This window comes from Oncorhynchus masou, chromosome 32 (genome assembly GCF_036934945.1).
Source record: "Oncorhynchus masou masou isolate Uvic2021 chromosome 32, UVic_Omas_1.1, whole genome shotgun sequence".
NCBI lineage: Eukaryota > Metazoa > Chordata > Actinopteri > Salmoniformes > Salmonidae > Oncorhynchus > Oncorhynchus masou.
This window is the reverse complement of record NC_088243.1, coordinates 2,653,073-2,671,616: the sequence shown is the minus strand read 5'-3', so window position 1 is coordinate 2,671,616 and position 18,544 is coordinate 2,653,073. Positions and strand designations below refer to the sequence as shown.

Genomic DNA, 18,544 nt, shown 5'->3' with positions numbered 1-18,544 from the left:
GACCTGGGCCCTGACAGACCTGGGCCCTGACAGACCTGGGCCCTGACAGACCTGGTCCCTGACAGACCTGGGCCCTGACAGACCTGGGCCCTGACAGACCTGGGCCCTGACAGACCTGGGCCCTGACAGACTTGGGCCCTGACAGTAAATCTCAGTAAGACCAAAATAATGGTGCTCCAAACAAAGATCCTGTTTCCAGGACCACAAATACAAATTCCACCTAGACACCGTTGCCCTAGAACACACAACAAACTATACATACCTCGGCCTAAACATCAGCACCACAGGTAACTTCCACAATGCTGTGAACGATCTGAGAGAAGGCAAGAAGGGCATTCTATGCCATCAAATGGAACATAAAATTCGATACACCAATTAGAATCTGGCAAAAAATACTTGAATCAGTTATAGAACCCATATTGCCCTTTATGGTTGTGAGGTCTGGGGTCTGCTCACCAACCAAGACTTCACAAAATGGGACAAACACCAAATTGACACTCTTCATGCAGAATTCCGCTAAATTATCCTCTGTGTACAACGTAAAACACCAAATAATGCGCGCAGAGCAGAATTAGGCCGATACCCGCTAATTATCAAAATCCAGAAAAGAGCCGTTAAATTCTACAACCACGTAAAAGGAGGTGATTCCCAAACCTTCCAAAACAAAGCCATCACCTACAGAGAGATGAACCTGGAGAAGAGTCCCCTAAGCAAGCTGGTCCTGGGGTTCTGTTCACAAACACAAACACACGCCACAGAGCAACAGGACAGCAACACAATTAGATGCAACCAAATCATGAGAAAACAAAAAGTTAATTACTTGACACATTGGAAAGAATTAACATAAAAAATATTAGGGCTATTTGCCCCATAACAGAGAGTACACAGTGGCAGAATACCTAACCACAGTGACTGACCCAAACTTAAGGAAAGCTTTGACTATATACATACTCAGTGAGCATAGCCTTGCTATTGAGAAAGGCCGCCATAGACAGACCTGGCTCTCAAGAGAAGACAGGCTATGTGCTCACTGCCCACAAAATGAGGTGGAAACTGACCTGCACTTCCTAACCTCCTGCCAAATGTATGACCATATTAGAGACACATATTTCCCTCAGATCCACAAATAATTAGAAAACAAATGGAATTTTGATAAACGCCCACAGTGTGCCATCGCAGCAGCCAACACCATTGTAAATACAACCCATATTTATGATAATTTGTTTTCCTTTTTGTACTTTAACTATTTGCACATCATTATAACACTGTAAATAGTAGACATAATATGATAGAAATGTCTTTATTTTTTGGAACTTCTATGAGTGTAATGTTTACTGTTCGTTTTTATTGTTTATTTCACTTTTGTTTATTATCTACTTCACTTCCTTTGGCAAATTAAACATGTGTTTCCCATGCCAATAAAGCTCCGTAAATTGAATTGAATTGAGAGAGAGAGAGAGAGTGGTGGGAAAAGGAAAGATAGAGAGAGAGAGATTTAGGAGAGAGAGGAGGGAAAAGGATAGCCAAAGATAGAGAGAGAGAGATATGAGAGAGGAGGGAAAAGGATAGCCAACCAGAGAGAGAGAGAGAGAGATTTAGGAGAGAGAGGAGGGAAAAGGATAGCCAACCAGAGAGAGAGAGAGATTTAGGAGAGAGAGGAGGGAAAAGGATAGCCAAAGATAGAGAGAGAGAGAGAGAGACAGAGAGAGGAGAGAGAGGAGGGAAAAGGATAGCAAACCAGAGAGAGAGAGAGAGGAGAGAGGAGGGAAAATGATAGCCAACCAGAGAGAGAGAGAGAGGAGATATGAGGGAAAATGATAGCCAAAGATAGAGAGAGAGAGAGGAGGGAGAGGAGGGAAAATGATAGCCAACCAGAGAGAGAGAGAGAGGAGAGAGGAGGGAAAAGGATAGCCAACCAGAGAGAGAGAGAGGAGGGAAAAAGGATAGCCAACCAGAGAGAGAGAGAGAGAGGAGGGAAAAGGATAGCCAACGAGAGAGAGAGAGGAGAGAGGAGGGAAAAGGATAGCCAACCAGAGAGAGAGAGAGAGAGAGAGAGGAGAGAGGAGGGAAAAGGATAGCCAACCAGAGAGAGAGAGAGGAGAGAGGAGGGAAAAGGATAGCCAACCAGAGAGAGAGAGAGAGATATGAGAGAGGAGGGAAAAGGATAGCCAACCAGAGAGAGAGAGGAGAGAGGAGGGAAAAGGATAGCCAACCAGAGAGAGAGAGAGAGAGAGAGAGAGGAGAGAGGAGGGAAAAGGATAGCCAACCAGAGAGAGAGAGAGGAGAGAGGGGGGAAAAGGATAGCCAACCAGAGAGAGAGAGAGAGATATGAGAGAGGAGGGAAAAGGATAGCCAACCAGAGAGAGAGAGGAGAGAGGAGGGAAAAGGATAGCCAAAGATAGAGAGAGAGAGAGAGAGAGAGAGAGAGAGAGAGAGAGAGAGAGAGGAGAGGAGGGAAAATGATAGCCAACCAGAGAGAGAGAGGAGAGAGGAGGGAAAATGATAGCCAACCAGAAAGAGAGAGAGAGAGGAGAGAGGAGGGAAAAGGATAGCCAACCAGAGAGAGAGAGGAGAGAGGAGGGAAAATGATAGCCAACCAGAAAGAGAGAGAGAGAGGAGAGAGGAGGGAAAAGGATAGCCAAAGATAGAGAGAGAGAGAGGAGAGAGGAGGGAAAAGGATAGCCAACCAGAGAGAGAGAGAGAGAGAGAGGAAAGAGGAGGGAAAAGGATAGCCAACCAGAGAGAGAGAGAGGAGAGAGGAAGGAAAAGGATAGCCAACCAGAGAGAGAGAGAGAGGAGAGAGGAGGGAAAATGATAGCCAACCAGAAAGAGAGAGAGAGAGGAGAGAGGAGGGAAAAGGATAGCCAAAGATAGAGAGAGAGAGAGGAGAGAGGAGGGAAAATGAGAGCCAACCAGAGAGAGAGAGAGAGAGGAGAGAGGAGGGAAAAGGATAGCCAACCAGAGAGAGAGAGAGAGAGAGAGAGAGAGGAAAGAGGAGGGAAAAGGATAGCCAACCAGAGAGAGAGAGAGGAGAGAGGAAGGAAAAGGATAGCCAACCAGAGAAAGAGAGAGAGGAGAGAGGAGGGAAAATGATAGCCAACCAGAGAGAGAGATAGAGAGAGGAGGAGAAAGGAGGTCAAAGGATAGCCAACCAGAGAGAGAGAGAGAGAGAGGAGAGAGGACGGAAAAGGATAGCCAACCAGAGAGAGAGAGAGAGAGAGGAGAGAGGAGGGAAAAGGATAGCCAACCAGAGAGAGAGAGAGAGAGGAGAGAGGAGGGAAAAGGATAGCCAACCAGAGAGAGAGAGAGAGAGAGGAGAGAGGAGGGAAAAGGATAGCCAACCAGAGAGAGAGAGAGAGGAGAGAGGAGGGAAAAGGATAGCCAACCAGAGATAGAGAGGGGAGAGAGGAGTGAAAAGGATAGCCAACCAGAGAGAGAGTGAGGAGAGAGGAGGGAAAAGGATAGCCAACCAGAGAGAGAGAGAGAGATATGAGAGAGGAGGGAAAAGGATAGCCAACCAGAGAGAGAGAGAGAGAGAGGAGGGAAAAGGATAGCCAACCAGAGAGAGAGAGAGGAGAGAGGAGGGAAAAGGATAGCCAACCAGAGAGAGAGGGGAGGGAAAAGGATAGCCAACCAGAGAGAGAGAGAGAGGAGAAAGGAGGGAAAAGGATAGCCAACCAGAGAGAGAGAGAGAGAGAGGAGAGAGGAGGGAAAAGGATAGCCAACCAGAGATAGAGAGAGGAGAGAGGAGGGAAATGGATAGCCAACCAGAGAGAGAGAGGAGAGAGGAGGGAAAAGGATAGCCAACCAGAGAGAAAGAGACAGAGAGATATGAGAGAGGAGGGAAAAGGATAGCCAACCAGAGAGAGAGAGAGAGAGAGATATGAGAGAGGAGGGAAGAGGATAGACAACCAGAGAGAGAGAGAGAGAGAGAGAGGGGAGGGAAAAGGATAGCCAACCAGAGAGAGAGAGGGGAGAGAGGAGTGAAAAGGATAGCCAACCAGAGAGAGAGATAGAGAGAGGAGAGAGGAGGGAAAAGGATAGCCAACCAGAGAGAGAGAGGAGAGAGGAGGGAAAATGATAGCCAACCAGAGAGAGAGAGAGGAGAGAGGAGGGAAAAGGATAGCCAACCAGAGAGAGAGAGGGGAGAGAGGAGGGAAAAGGATAGCCAACCAGAGAGAGAGAGAGAGAGAGAGAGAGAGGAGGGAAAAGGATAGCCAACCAGAGAGAGAGAGAGGAGAGAGGAGGGAAAATGAGAGCCAACCAGAGAGAGAGAGAGAGAGAGAGATATGAGAGAGGAGGGAAAAGGATAGCCAACCAGAGAGAGAGAGAGGAGAGAGGAGGGAAAAGGATAGCCAACCAGAGAGAGAGAGAGAGAAAGAGAGGAGGGAAAATGATAGCCAACCAGAGAGAGAGAGATATGAGAGAGGAGGGAAAAGGATAGCCAACCAGAGAGAGAGAGAGGAGAGAGGAGGGAAAAGGATAGCCAATCAGAGAGAGAGAGAGAGAGATATGAGAGAGGAGGGAAAAGGATAGCCAACCAGAGAGAGAGAGAGGAGAGAGGAGGGAAAAGGATAGCCAATAGAGAGAGAGAGAGATATGAGAGAGGAGGTGAAAAGGATAGCCAACCAGAGAGAGAGAGAGAGGAGAGAGGAGGGAAAAGGATAGCCAACCAGAGAGAGAGAGAGAGAGAGATGAGGGAAAAGGATAGCCAACCAGAGAGAGAGAGAGAGAGAGAGATGAGGGAAAAGGATAGCCAACCAGAGAGAGAGAGGAGAGAGGAGGGAAAAGGATAGCCAACCGGTTCCGGGTTGGAGCGAGCGGTCGCATCTACACTTTGGTCCGCAGGTAGTATAACTTTTCATGACATTTTCATTACATTTCATTATAGTACAACGGTTTGATTTGTCTAATCTTAGCAATTTCTTCTTAGCTAGCTACATAGCCGTCTTTGTATCAAAGATAATTGCGTAATTATCGTATTTCGTCGTCCTAACGTAGTCTACACTGCTATCTGCCCAGCAGCTAGCTAACGTCCACCGTCTACTAGCACTGTAGAAACTATTACACTCAACTGAACGACTCGATTAGCGTAGTGTTAGCTAGCTACATAGTTGTCTTTGCTGTCTTCGTATCCAAGATAATTGTGTAGTTTAGAGTGTGTAGACTTAGAGTGATTATCTTAATTTACAGAGGTTAGCTAGCCAGCTATTTGTCGTCCTTAACGTAGGAGATACTGCTAGCTAGCTAGCCAACAGCTAGCCAACGTCTACCGAATTGAACTTCAACAACCCGGTCAACATTCCGCTTCGCTCCACAGGTAGTATCACATTTTCATCTCACTTCATTACAGTACAAAGGTTTGATTTGTTTGATCGTAGCTAGCTAGCTACATAGCCGTCTTTGTATCTAAGACAATTGTGTAGTCTAGAGCGATTTTCTAGGTTAGCTAGCCAGCTATTGTCGTTCTTTTAACGTAACGTAACGTAATCAACACTGCTAGCTAGCCAGCTAGCCCCCGAATAGCAGCACTGTAGAAACTATTACACTCGACGGAACGACTTGATTAGTGTAGTGTCAACAACGCAGCCACTGCCAGCTAGCCTACAAAGTCAACAACGCAGCCACTGCCAGCTAGCCTACTCCAGCAGTACTGTATCATTTCAATCATTTTAGTCAATAAGATTCTTGCTACGTAAGCTTAACTTTCTGAACATTCGAGACGTGTAGTCCACTTGTCATTCCAATCTCCTTTGCATTAGCGTAGCCTCTTCTGTAGCCTGTCAACTATGTGTCTATCTATCCCTGTTCTCTCCTCTCTGCACAGACCATACAAACGCTCCACACCGCGTGGCCGCGGCCACCCTAATCTGGTGGTCCCAGCGCGCACGACCCACGTGGAGTTCCAGGTCTCCGGTAGCCTCTGGAACTGCCGATCTGCGGCCAACAAGGCAGAGTTCATCTCAGCCTATGCCTCCCTCCAGTCCCTCGACTTCTTGGCACTGACGGAAACATGGATCACCACAGATAACACTGCTACTCCTACTGCTCTCTCTTCGTCCGCCCACGTGTTCTCGCACACCCCGAGAGCTTCTGGGCAGCGGGGTGGTGGCACCGGGATCCTCATCTCTCCCAAGTGGTCATTCTCTCTTTCTCACCCTTACTCATCTGTCTATCGCCTCCTTTGAATTCCATGCTGTCACAGTTACCAGCCCTTTCAAGCTTAACATCCTTATCATTTATCGCCCTCCAGGTTCCCTCGGAGAGTTCATCAATGAGCTTGATGCCTTGATAAGCTCCTTTCCTGAGGACGGCTCACCTCTCACAGTCCTGGGCGACTTTAACCTCCCCACGTCTACCTTTGACTCATTCCTCTCTGCCTCCTTCTTTCCACTCCTCTCCTCTTTTGACCTCACCCTCTCACCTTCCCCCCCTACTCATAAGGCAGGCAATACGCTCGACCTCATCTTTACTAGATGCTGTTCTTCCACTAACCTCATTGCAACTCCCCTCCAAGTCTCCGACCACTACCTTGTATCCTTTTCCCTCTCGCTCTCATCCAACACTTCCCACACTGCCCCTACTCGGATGGTATCGCGCCGTCCCAACCTTCGCTCTCTCTCCCCCGCTACTCTCTCCTCTTCCATCCTATCATCTCTTCCCTCTGCTCATACCTTCTCCAACCTATCTCCTGATTCTGCCTCCTCAACCCTCCTCTCTTCCCTTTCTGCATCCTTTGACTCTCTATGTCCCCTATCCTCCAGGCCGGCTCGGTCCTCCCCTCCCGCTCCGTGGCTCGACGACTCATTGCGAGCTCACAGAAGAGTGCTCCGGGCAGCCGAGCGGAAATGGAGGAAAACTCGCCTCCCTGCGGACCTGGCATCCTTTCACTCCCTCCTCTCTACATTTTCCTCCTCTGTCTCTGCTGCTAAAGCCACTTTCTACCACTCTAAATTCCAAGCATCTGCCTCTAACCCTAGGAAGCTCTTTGCCACCTTCTCCTCCCTCCTGAATACTCCTCCCCCTCCCCCCCTCCTCCCTCTCTGCAGATGACTTCGTCAACCATTTTGAAAAGAAGGTCGACGACATCCGATCCTCGTTTGCTAAGTCAAACGACACCGCTGGTTCTGCTCACACTGCCCTACCCTGTGCTCTGACCTCTTTCTCCCCTCTCTCTCCAGATGAAATCTCGCTTCTTGTGACGGCCGGCCGCCCAACAACCTGCCCGCTTGACCCTATCCCCTCCTCTCTTCTCCAGACCATTTCCGGAGACCTTCTCCCTTACCTCACCTCGCTCATCAACTCATCCCTGACCGCTGGCTACGTCCCTTCCGTCTTCAAGAGAGCGAGAGTTGCACCCCTTCTGAAAAAACCTACACTCGATCCCTCCGATGTCAACAACTACAGACCAGTATCCCTTCTTTCTTTTCTCTCCAAAACTCTTGAACGTGCCGTCCTTGGCCAGCTCTCCCGCTATCTCTCTCAGAATGACCTTCTTGATCCAAATCAGTCAGGTTTCAAGACTAGTCATTCAACTGAGACTGCTCTTCTCTGTATCACGGAGGCGCTCCGCACTGCTAAAGCTAACTCTCTCTCCTCTGCTCTCATCCTTCTAGACCTATCGGCTGCCTTCGATACTGTGAACCATCAGATCCTCCTCTCCACCCTCTCCGAGTTGGGCATCTCCGGCGCGGCCCACGCTTGGATTGCGTCCTACCTGACAGGTCGCTCCTACCAGGTGGCGTGGCGAGAATCTGTCTCCTCGCCACGCGCTCTCACCACTGGTGTCCCCCAGGGCTCTGTTCTAGGCCCTCTCCTATTCTCACTATACACCAAGTCACTTGGCTCTGTCATAACCTCACATTGTCTCTCCTATCATTGCTATGCAGACGACACACAATTAATCTTCTCCTTTCCCCCTTCTGATGACCAGGTGGCGAATCGCATCTCTGCATGTCTGGCAGACATATCAGTGTGGATGACGGATCACCACCTCAAGCTGAACCTCGGCAAGACGGAGCTGCTCTTCCTCCCGGGGAAGGACTGCCCGTTCCATGATCTCGCCATCACGGTTGACAACTCCATTGTGTCCTCCTCCCAGAGCGCTAAGAACCTTGGCGTGATCCTGGACAACACCCTGTCGTTCTCAACTAACATCAAGGCGGTGGCCCGTTCCTGTAGGTTCATGCTCTACAACATCCGCAGAGTACGACCCTGCCTCACACAGGAAGCGGCGCAGGTCCAAATCCAGGCACTTGTCATCTCCCGTCTGGATTACTGCAACTCGCTGTTGGCTGGGCTCCCTGCCTGTGCCATTAAACCCCTACAACTCATCCAGAACGCCACAGCCCGTCTGGTGTTCAACCTTCCCAAGTTCTCTCACGTCACCCCGCTCCTCCGCTCTCTCCACTGGCTTCCAGTTGAAGCTCGCATCCGCTACAAGACCATGGTGCTTGCCTACAGAGCTGTGAGGGGAACGGCACCGCAGTACCTCCAGGCTCTGATCAGGCCCTACACCCAAACAAGGGCACTGCGTTCATCCACCTCTGGCCTGCTCGCCTCCCTACCACTGAGGAAGTACAGTTCCCGCTCAGCCCAGTCAAAACTGTTCGCTGCTCTGGCCCCCCAATGGTGGAACAAACTCCCTCACGACGCCAGGACAGCGGAGTCAATCACCACCTTCCGGAGACACCTGAAACCCCACCTCTTCAAGGAATACCTAGGATAGGATAAAGTAATCCTTTTCACCCCCCCCTTAAATGATTTAGATGCACTATTGTAAAGTGGCTGTTCCACTGGATGTCAGAAGGTGAATTCACCAATTTGTAAGTCGCTCTGGATAAGAGCGTCTGCTAAATGACTTAAATGTAAATGTAGAGGAGAGAGGAGGGAAAAGGATAGCCAACCAGAGAGAGAGAGAGGAGAGAGGAGGGAAAATGATAGCCAACCAGAGAGATATGAGAGAGGAGGGAAAAGGATAGCCAACCAGAGAGAGAGAGAGAGGAGGGAAAAGGATAGCCAACCAGAGAGAGAGAGAGGAGAGAGGAGGGAAAAAGATAGCCAACCAGAGAGAGAGAGGAGAGAGGAGGGAAAAGGATAGCCAACCAGAGGTAAATATAAAACCAGACGGATAGCAAGAGAGATGGAGATGTATGATGATGTCACCTGTCACTCTGATTGTGTAGTTGCTGAGCAGGTTGTTGTCGTGAGTGACGTGGCAGGAGTACATGCCGGAGTCCTCGTAAGACACGTTGATGATGCGTAGAACCCTCTGGTCCACTCGCGTCCGGTTGCTAGGCAACAGGCCGCTGCCATCCTTGAACCAGAGGACAGCTTGGGCGGGACCGTTGGGGTTACATGACAGATCCAGGGTGTCCCCAGTCGAGACCACATAGTCCTCCAGGAACACAGAGTCTTAAGGGACAGAGACAGGGTTAGGGTCAGAGAGAGAGTCAGGACAGATCCAGGGTGTCCCCAGTAGAGACCACATAGTCCTCCAGGAACACAGATTCTAGAAGGGGAGAGAGAGAGACACAGACAAACAGAGAGATTACGCATAGAGGAAGACTGCCTCGAAAGACAAAGCGTCTATAGCCAGGGACAAAGAGAAAGGGTTAGGGGACAGAGAGAGAGACAGACAGGGTTAGGGGACAGAGAGAGAGACAGACAGGGTTAGGGGACAGAGAGAGACAGACAGGGTTAGGGGACAGAGAGAGAGACAGACAGGGTTGGGGACAGAGAGAGGCAGACAGGGTTAGGGGACAGAGAGAGAGACAGACAGGGTTAGGGGACAGAGAGAGAGAGACAGACAGGGTTAGGGGACAGAGAGAGAGACAGACAGGGTTAGGGGACAGAGAGAGAGACAGACAGGGTTAGGGGACAGAGAGAGACAGACAGGGTTAGGGGACAGAGAGAGAGACAGACAGGGTTAGGGGACAGAGAGAGAGAGACAGACAGGGTTAGGGGACAGAGAGAGAGACAGACAGGGTTAGGGGACAGAGAGAGAGACAGACAGGGTTAGGGGACAGAGAGAGAGACAGACAGAGTTAGGGGACAGAGAGAGAGACAGACAGGGTTAGGGGACAGAGAGAGAGACAGACAGGGTTAGGGGACAGAGAGAGAGACAGACAGGGTTAGGGGACAGAGAGAGAGACAGACAGGGTTAGGGGACAGAGAGAGAGACAGACAGGGTTACACTCTTCTAAAAAAGGGTTCTGAAGGGGTTCTACCAAGACCTGTTTCAATCAGAAGACAATGGTTCTTCGTAAGGCAAAGGGTTCTACCCAGAACCTTTAACATTCTAAGAACTGGTTCTAGAAGAAAGGGCTCTTTGATGATTCTTTGGAAGGTGAAAAGGGTTCTACATATATGGTATTTCCCAGCATGCTCTATTGCAGCGAGATTTTCAGAATAGTTTGTTTTACTGTTAAATCTGTTGTTTTTGCAGTGATTGATTGATTAATGTCATGCTGCACAGAGGTCAATAACACACTGTTTTCTGGTTGATTAATGTCATGCTGCACAGAGATCAATAACACACTGTTTTCTAGTTGATTAATGTCATGCTGCACAGAGATCAATAACACACTGTTTTTCCAAACTAATCCAACCTGCTAATATTTTGATTTCAAATCAAATCAAAATCCAATTGTATTTGTCACATACAAGTGTTTAGCGGATGTTATTGCGGACGTAGTGAAACGCTCGTTTTAATGGCCCTGTTGCTGAGATGATTGTTCCAACGTAGATGATGGAGGTCGACAGTAATCCATCTACCCTGACAGGCATGCAGAATGCAGGTTGCCGGTCATTAACAATTCCACTTGTTGGATATCCTAACTCTGGCTGGATTCCAATAGAAATTACACAACACTTCGCTTGCAGGCCTGATGTGGCCTGTAAACCACCCTGTGTTAGGCTATAACCAGGCCCTTAAATAAAGGTCTTATATATTGTATGTAATCTATTGTCATAACATGACATTTTAAGGCTAATAAGGCTGGTAGAACTCTTCATAGAGGGTTCTAGGCAGAACCCTACGTAGGGGGTTCTAGGTAGAACCCTCTGCAAAGGATTCTACCCAGCAACAGAAAGGGTCCCCTATGGGGACAAACTGATGATCCCGGTATGCTTCCACTTAGCACCTTTTTCTCTAAGAGTTAGAGACAGGGTCAACTCTCTCTCTCTCCCTCCATCTTCCTCTACCTCTCTCTCCCCATCTCTCCACCTCTCTCTTTCTCCCTCCATCTTCCTCTACCTCTCTCCCCCCCTCTCTCTCTCCCTCCATCTTCCTCTCTCTCTCTCTCTCTCTCTCCCCATCTCTTTCCTCTCTCTCCCTCCCTCTCTCTCTCACTCCCCCTCTCCATCTCCCTCTCTCTCTTTCCTCTCTGTCCCTCTCTCTCCCCCTCTCAGACGATAGCTGAACTACTTTCCTGTAAAATAGCTGAAAGTGTGAATGTGTGTTACCATGGTTCCATGGTAGATGGAGATCATGAATGAGTTATGATGATTCATATCCTACAGTATGGGGGAGTATTTAAAACAGAGAAAGACAACTTCAGAAGGATTGGTTAATGAGTTTATAGAGCGAGTTTGTGTTGTTTACACACACACACACACACACACACACACATGTGCACCGTGTGCAGTGTGTGTGTGTAGTGTGTGTATTGTTTGAAGTGTGTGTAGAGTGTGTAGTGTTTGTAGTGTGTGCAGTGTGTGTAGTGTGTGCAGTGTTTGTAGTGTGTGTAGTGTGTGTGTGTAGTGTTTGTAGTGTGTGTAGTGTGTAGTGTGTATAGTGTGTGTAGTGTGTGTGTGTAGTGTTTGTAGTGTGTGTAGTGTGTATAGTGTGTGTGTAGTGTGTGTGTAGTGTGTGTAGTGTGTGCAGTGTTTGTAGTGTGTGTAGTGTGTGTGTGTAGTGTTTGTAGTGTGTGTAGTGTGTAGTGTGTGTAGTGTGTATAGTGTGTGTAGTGTGTGTGTGTAGTGTGTGTAGTGTGTGCAGTGTTTGTAGTGTGTGCAGTGTTTGTAGTGTGTGTAGTGTGTGCAGTGTGTGTGTGTGTAGTGTGTCGTGTGTGTAGTGTGTGTGTAGTGTGTGTAGTGTGTGCAGTGTGTGCAGTGTGTGTAGTGTGTAGTGTGTGTAGTGTGTAGTGTGTGTAGTGAGTGCAGTTTGTGTGTGTGGTGTTTGTAGTGTGTGTGTGTAGTGTGTGTAGTGTGTGCAGTGTGTGTGTGTAGTGTGTAGTGTGTGTGTGTAGTGAGTGCAGTGTGTAGTGTATGTAGTGTGTGCAGTGTGTATAGTGTGTGTATGTGTGTAGTGTGTGTAGTGTGCATAGTGTGTATAGTGTGTGCAGTGTGTGTGTAGTGTGTGTAGTGTGTAGTATACGTAGTGTGTATAGTGTGTGCAGTGTGTGTGTGTAGTGTATGCAGTGTGTGTGTGTGAAGTGTGTGTAGTGTGTGTGTAGTGTGTGTGTAGTGTGTGTGTGTGAAGTGTGTGTAGTGTGTGTCTGTGTAGTGTGTTTTTATTTTTTATTTTTTATTTTTTTCACCTTTATTTAACCAGGTAGGCTAGTTGAGAACAAGTTCTCATTTACAACTGCGACCTGGCCAAGATAAAGCATAGCAGTGTGAACAGACAACAGAGTTACAAATGGAGTAAACAATTAACAAGTCAATAACACAGTAGAAAAAAAAAGAGTCTATATACATTGTGTGCAAAAGGCATGAGGAGGTAGGCGAATAATTACAATTTAGCAGATTAACACTGGAGTGATAAATGATCAGATGGTCATGTACAGGTAGAGATATTGTTGTGCAAAAAAGCAGAAAAGTAAATAAATATAAACAGTATGGGGATGAGGTAGGTAAAATTGGGTGTACAGCTGCAGCGATCGGTTAGCTGCTCAGATAGCAGATGTTTGAAGTTGGTGAGGGAGATAAAAGTTTCCAACTTCAGCGATTTTTGCAATTCGTTCCAGTCACAGGCAGCAGAGAACTGGAAGGAAAGGCGGCCAAATGAGGTATTGGCTTTAGGGATGATCAGTGAGATACACCTGCTGGAGCACGTGCTATGGGTGGGTGTTGCCATTGTGACCAGTGAACTAAGATAAGGCAGAGCATGGACTTGTAGATGACCTGGAGCCAGTGGGTTTGGCGACGAATATGTAGCGAGGGCCAGCCGACTAGAGCATACAGGTCGCAGTGGTGGGTGGTATAAGGTGCTTTAGTAACAAAACGGATGGCACTGTGATAAACTGCATCCAGTTTGCTGAGTAGAGTGTTTGAAGCTATTTTGTAGATGACATCGCCGAAGTCGAGGATCGGTAGGATAGTCAGTTTTACTAGGGTAAGTTTGGCGGCGTGAGTGAAGGAGGCTTTGTTGCGGAATAGAAAGCCGACTCTTGATTTGATTTTCGATTGGAGATGTTTAATATGAGTCTGGAAGGAGAGTTTACAGTCTAACCAGACACCTAGGTATTTATAGTTGTCCACATATTCTAGGTAGTAAACGTCCAGGGTGGTGATGCTAGACGGGCGGGCAGCGAACGGTTGAAAAACATACATTTGGTTTTACTAGCGTTTAAGAGCAGTTGGAGGCCACAGAAGGAGTGCTGTATGGCATTGAAGCTTTGAAGCTCGTTTGAAAGTTTGTTAACACAGTGTCCAAAGACGGGCCAGAATGGTGTCATCTGCGTAGAGGTGGATCAGGGAATCACCCGCAGCAAGAGCAACATCATTGATATATACAGAGAAAAGAGTCGGCCCGAGAATTGAACCCTGTGGCACCCCCATAGAGACTGCCAGAGGACCGGACAGCATGCCCTCCGATTTGACACACTGAACTCTGTCTGCAAAGTAATTGGTGAACCAGGCAAGGCAGTCATCAGAAAAACCGAGGCTACTGAGTCTGCCAATAAGAATATGGTGATTGACAGAGTCGAAAGCCTTGGCAAGGTCGATGAAGACGGCTGCACAGTACTGTCTTTTATCGATGGCGGTTATGATATCGTTTAGGACCTTGAGCGTGGCTGAGGTGCACCCGTGACCGGCTCGGAAACCAGATTGCACAGCGGAGAAGGTACGGTGGGATTCGAGATGGCCAGTGACCTGTTTGTTGACTTGGCTTTCGAAGACCTTAGATAGGCAGGGCAGGATGGATATAGGTCTGTAACAGTTTGGGTCCAGGGTGTCTCCCCCTTTGAAGAGGGGGATGACTGTTGCAGCTTTCCAATCCTTGGGGATCTCAGAAGATATGAAAGAGAGGTTGAACAGGCTGGTAATAGGGGTTGCGACAATGGCGGCGGATAGTTTCAGAAATAGAGGGTCCAGATTGTCAAGCCCAGCTGATTTGTATGGGTCCAGGTTTTGCAGCTCTTTCAGAACATCTGCTATCTGGATTTGGGTAAAGGAGAACCTGGAGAGGCTTGGGCGAGTAGCTGCGGGGGGGGGGGGGGCAGAGCTGTTGGCCGAGGTTGGAGTAGCCAGGAGGAAGTCATGGCCAGCCATTGAGAAATGCTTGTTGAAGTTTTCGATAATCATGAATTTATCGGTGGTGACCGTGTTACCTAGCCTCAGTGCAGTGGGCAGCTGGGAGGAGGTGCTCTTGTTCTCCATGGACATCACAGTGTCCCAGAACTTTTTGGAATTAGAGCTACAGGATGCAAATTTATGCCTGAAGAAGCTGGCCTTTGCTTTACTGACTGACTGCGTGTATTGGTTCCTGACTTCCCTGAACAGTTGCATATCGCGGGGACTATTCGATGCTATTGCAGTCCGCCACAGGATGTTTTTGTGCTGGTCGAGGGCAGTCAGGTCTGGAGTGAACCAAGGGCTATATCTGTTCTTAGTTCTCCATTTTTTTGAACGGAGCATGCTTATCTAAAATGGTGAGGAAGTTACTTTTAAAGAATGACCAGGCATCCTCAACTGACGGGATGAGGTCAATGTCCTTCCAGGATACCCGGGCCAGGTCGATTAGAAAGGCCTGCTCACAGAAGTGTTTTAGGGAGCGTTTGACAGTGATGAGGGGTGGTCGTTTGACTGCGGGTTCATAGCGGATACAGGCAATGAGGCAGTGATCGCTGAGATCCTGGTTGAAGACAGCGGAGGTGTATTTGGAGGGCCAGTTGGTCAGGATGACGTCTATGAGGGTGCCCTTGTTTACAGAGTCATGGTTGTACCCGGTGGGTTCCTTGATGATTTGTGTGAGATTGAGGGCATCTAGCTTAGATTGTAGGACTGCCGGGGTGTTAAGCATATCCCAGTTTAGGTCACCTAACAGAACAAACTCTGAAGCTAGATGGGGGGCGATCAATTCACAAATGGCGTCCAGGGCACATCTGGGAGCTGAGGGGGGTCGGTAGCAGGCGGCAACAGTGAGAGACTTATTTCTGGAGAGAGTAATATTTTTAATTAGTAGTTCGAACTGTTTGGGTATGGACCTGGAAAGTATGACATTACTTTGCAGGCTATCTCTGCAGTAGACTGCAACTTCTCCCCCTTTGGCAGTTCTATATTGACGGAAAATGTTATAATTGGGTATGGAAATCTCCGAATTTTTGGTGGCCTTCCTGAGCCAGGATTCAGACACGGCAAGGACATCAGGGTTAGCAGAGTGTGCTAAAGCAGTGAGTAAAACAAACTTAGGGAGGAGGCTTCTGATGTTGACATGCATGAAACCAAGACTTTTTCGATCACAAAAGTCAACAAATGAGGGTGCCTGGGGACATGCAGGGCCTGGGTTTACCTCCACATCATCCGCGGAACAGAGGAGGAGTAGTATGAGGGTGCGGCTAAAGGCTATCAAAACTGGTCGCCTAAAGCGTTGGGGACAAAGAATAAAAGGAGCAGATTTCTGGGCATGGTAGAATATATTCAGGGCATAATGCGCAGACAGGGGTATGGTGGGGTGCGGGTACAGCGGAGGTAAGCCCAGGCACTGGGTGATGATGAGAGAGGTTGTATCTCTGGACATGCTAGTTGTAATGGGTGAGGTCACCGCATGTGTGGGAGGTGGGACAAAGGAGGTATCAGGGGTATGAAGAGTGGAACTAGGGGCTCCATTGTAAACTGAAACAATGATAACTAACCTGAACAACAGTATACAAGGCATATTGACATTTGAGAGAGACATACAGCGAGGCATACAGTAATCACAGGTGTTGATTGGGAGAGCTAGCTAAAACAGTAGGTGAGACAACAACAGCTAATCAGCTAGCACAACAACAGCAGGTAAAATGGCGATGACTAGGCAGGGAGGGTCGGATTAACTATGTGTGTGTGTAGTGTGTGTGTAGTGTGTGTAGTGTGTGTAGTGTGCGTTGTGTGTGTGTAGTGTGCAGTGTGTATAGTGTGTGTGTGTGTCGTGTGTGTAGTGGGTGTAATGTATGTAGTGTGCGTAGTGTGTATAGTGTGTGCAGTGTGTGTGTGTAGTGTGTGCAGTGTGTGTGTGTGTGTGTGTGTGTGTGTGTGTGTGTGTGTGTGTGTGTAAAGGTGTGTAGTCATTTCAATGACAACAGGACAACGGGACAACGGGACAACGGGACAACGGGACAACGGGACAACGGGAGAACGGGCCAACGGGAGAACGGGACAACGGGACAACGGGACAACGGGACAACGGGACAACGGGACAACAGGAGATGACCCAGGGAAGATCTCAGATGGACAAACATATAACATTCATAATGGGTTCATCTTTCCTTTAACTTAACCAATCAGAATGTAATGCCTGAACTGTTAACCAATTGGAATTAATGAACTAACATTAGAGTTGTTTTTGTTTTAACCCTGTCCCAAACCTTAATCTTTAACCCTGTCCCAAACCTTAACCTTTAACCCAGTCTCACTGAATACATTATCTTAACCCAGTCTGACTGAATACATTATCTTAACCCAGTCTGACTGAATACCTTATCTTAACCCAGTCTGAATGAATACCTTAACCTTTAACCCTATCCCAAACCTTAACCTTTAACACAGTCTGACTGAATACATTATCTTAACCCAGTCTTACTGAATGCCTTAACTTAACCCAGTCTGAATTAATGCCTTAACTTAACCCAGTCTGAATGAATGCCTTAACCTTTAACCCAGTCTGAATGAATGGCTTAACTTAACCCAGTCTGAATGAATGCTTTAACCTTTAACCCAGTCTGAATGAATGCCTTAACCTTTAACCCAGTCTGAATGATTGCCGTAACCTTTAACCCAGTCTGAATGAATGCCTTAACCTAGTCTGAATGAATGCCTTAACCTTTAACCCAGTCTGAATGAATGGCTTAACTTAACCCAGTCTGAATGAATGCCTTAACTTAACCCAGTCTGAATGAATGACTTAACCTTTAACCCAGTCTGAATGAATGCCTTAACCTTTAACCCAGTCTGAATGAATGCCTTAACTTAACCCAGTCTGAATGAATGCCTTAACCTTTAACCCAGTCTGAATGAATGCCTTAACTTAACCCAGTCTGAATGAATGCCTTAACTTAACCCAGTCTGAATGAATGCCTTAACCTTTAACCCAGTCTGAATGAATGCCTTAACCTTTAACCCAGTCTGAATGAATGCCTTAACTTAACCCAGTCTGAATGAATGCCTTAACCTTTAACCCAGTCTGAATGAATGCCTTAACTTAACCCAGTCTGAATGAATGCCTTAACCTTTAACCCAGTCTGAATGAATGCCTTAACCCAGTCTGAATGAATGCCTTAACCTTTAACCCAGTCTGAATGAATGCCTTAAACTTTAACCCAGTCTGAATGAATGGCTTAACTTAACCCAGTCTGAATGAATGCCTTAACCTTTAACCCAGTCTGAATGATTGCCGTAACCTTTAACCCAGTCTGAATGAATGCCTTAACCTAGTCTGAATGAATGCCTTAACCTTTAACCCAGTCTGAATGAATGGCTTAACTTAACCCAGTCTGAATGAATGCCTTAACTTAACCCAGTCTGAATGAATGCCTTAACTTAACCCAGTCTGAATGAATGACTTAACCTTTAACCCAGTCTGAATGAATGCCTTAACCTTTAACCCAGTCTGAATGAATGCCTTAACTTAACCCAATCTGAATGAATGCCTTAACCTTTAACCCAGTCTGAATGAATGCCTTAACCTTTAACCCAGTCTGAATGAATGCCTTAACTTAACCCAGTCTGAATGAATGCCTTAACCTTTAACCCAGTCTGAATGAATGCCTTAACCTTTAAACCAGTCTGAATGAATGCCTTAACCTTTAACCCAGTCTGAATGAATGCCTTAACTTAACCCAGTCTGAATGAATGCCTTAACCTTTAACCCAGTCTGAATGAATGCCTTAACCTTTAAACCAGTCTGAATGAATGCCTTAACCTTTAACCCAGTCTGAATGAATGCCTTAACTTAACACAGTCTGAATGAATGCCTTAACTTAACCCAGTCTGAATGAATGCCTTAACCTTTAACCCAGTCTGAATGAATGCCTTAACCTTTAACCCAGTCTGAATGAATGCCTTAACTTAACCCAGTCTGAATGAATGCCTTAACCTTTAACCCAGTCTGAATGAATGC

The 18,544-nt window shown here is 47.4% G+C and overlaps 1 protein-coding gene across 6 annotated transcripts in view; it reads right to left on the bottom strand.

Moving 5' to 3' along the window:
- Nucleotides 1–18,544, bottom strand: part of fgfr3 (fibroblast growth factor receptor 3) — a 302,812-nt gene that overhangs the window by 201,841 nt on the left and 82,427 nt on the right. For all 6 annotated transcript variants that reach the window (XM_064953089.1, XM_064953090.1, XM_064953091.1 and 3 more), the window contains exon 3: nucleotides 9,166–9,414. In XM_064953089.1, coding sequence (XP_064809161.1) covers nucleotides 9,166–9,414 — 249 coding nt within the window. The remainder of the gene's footprint in view (nucleotides 1–9,165; nucleotides 9,415–18,544) is intronic.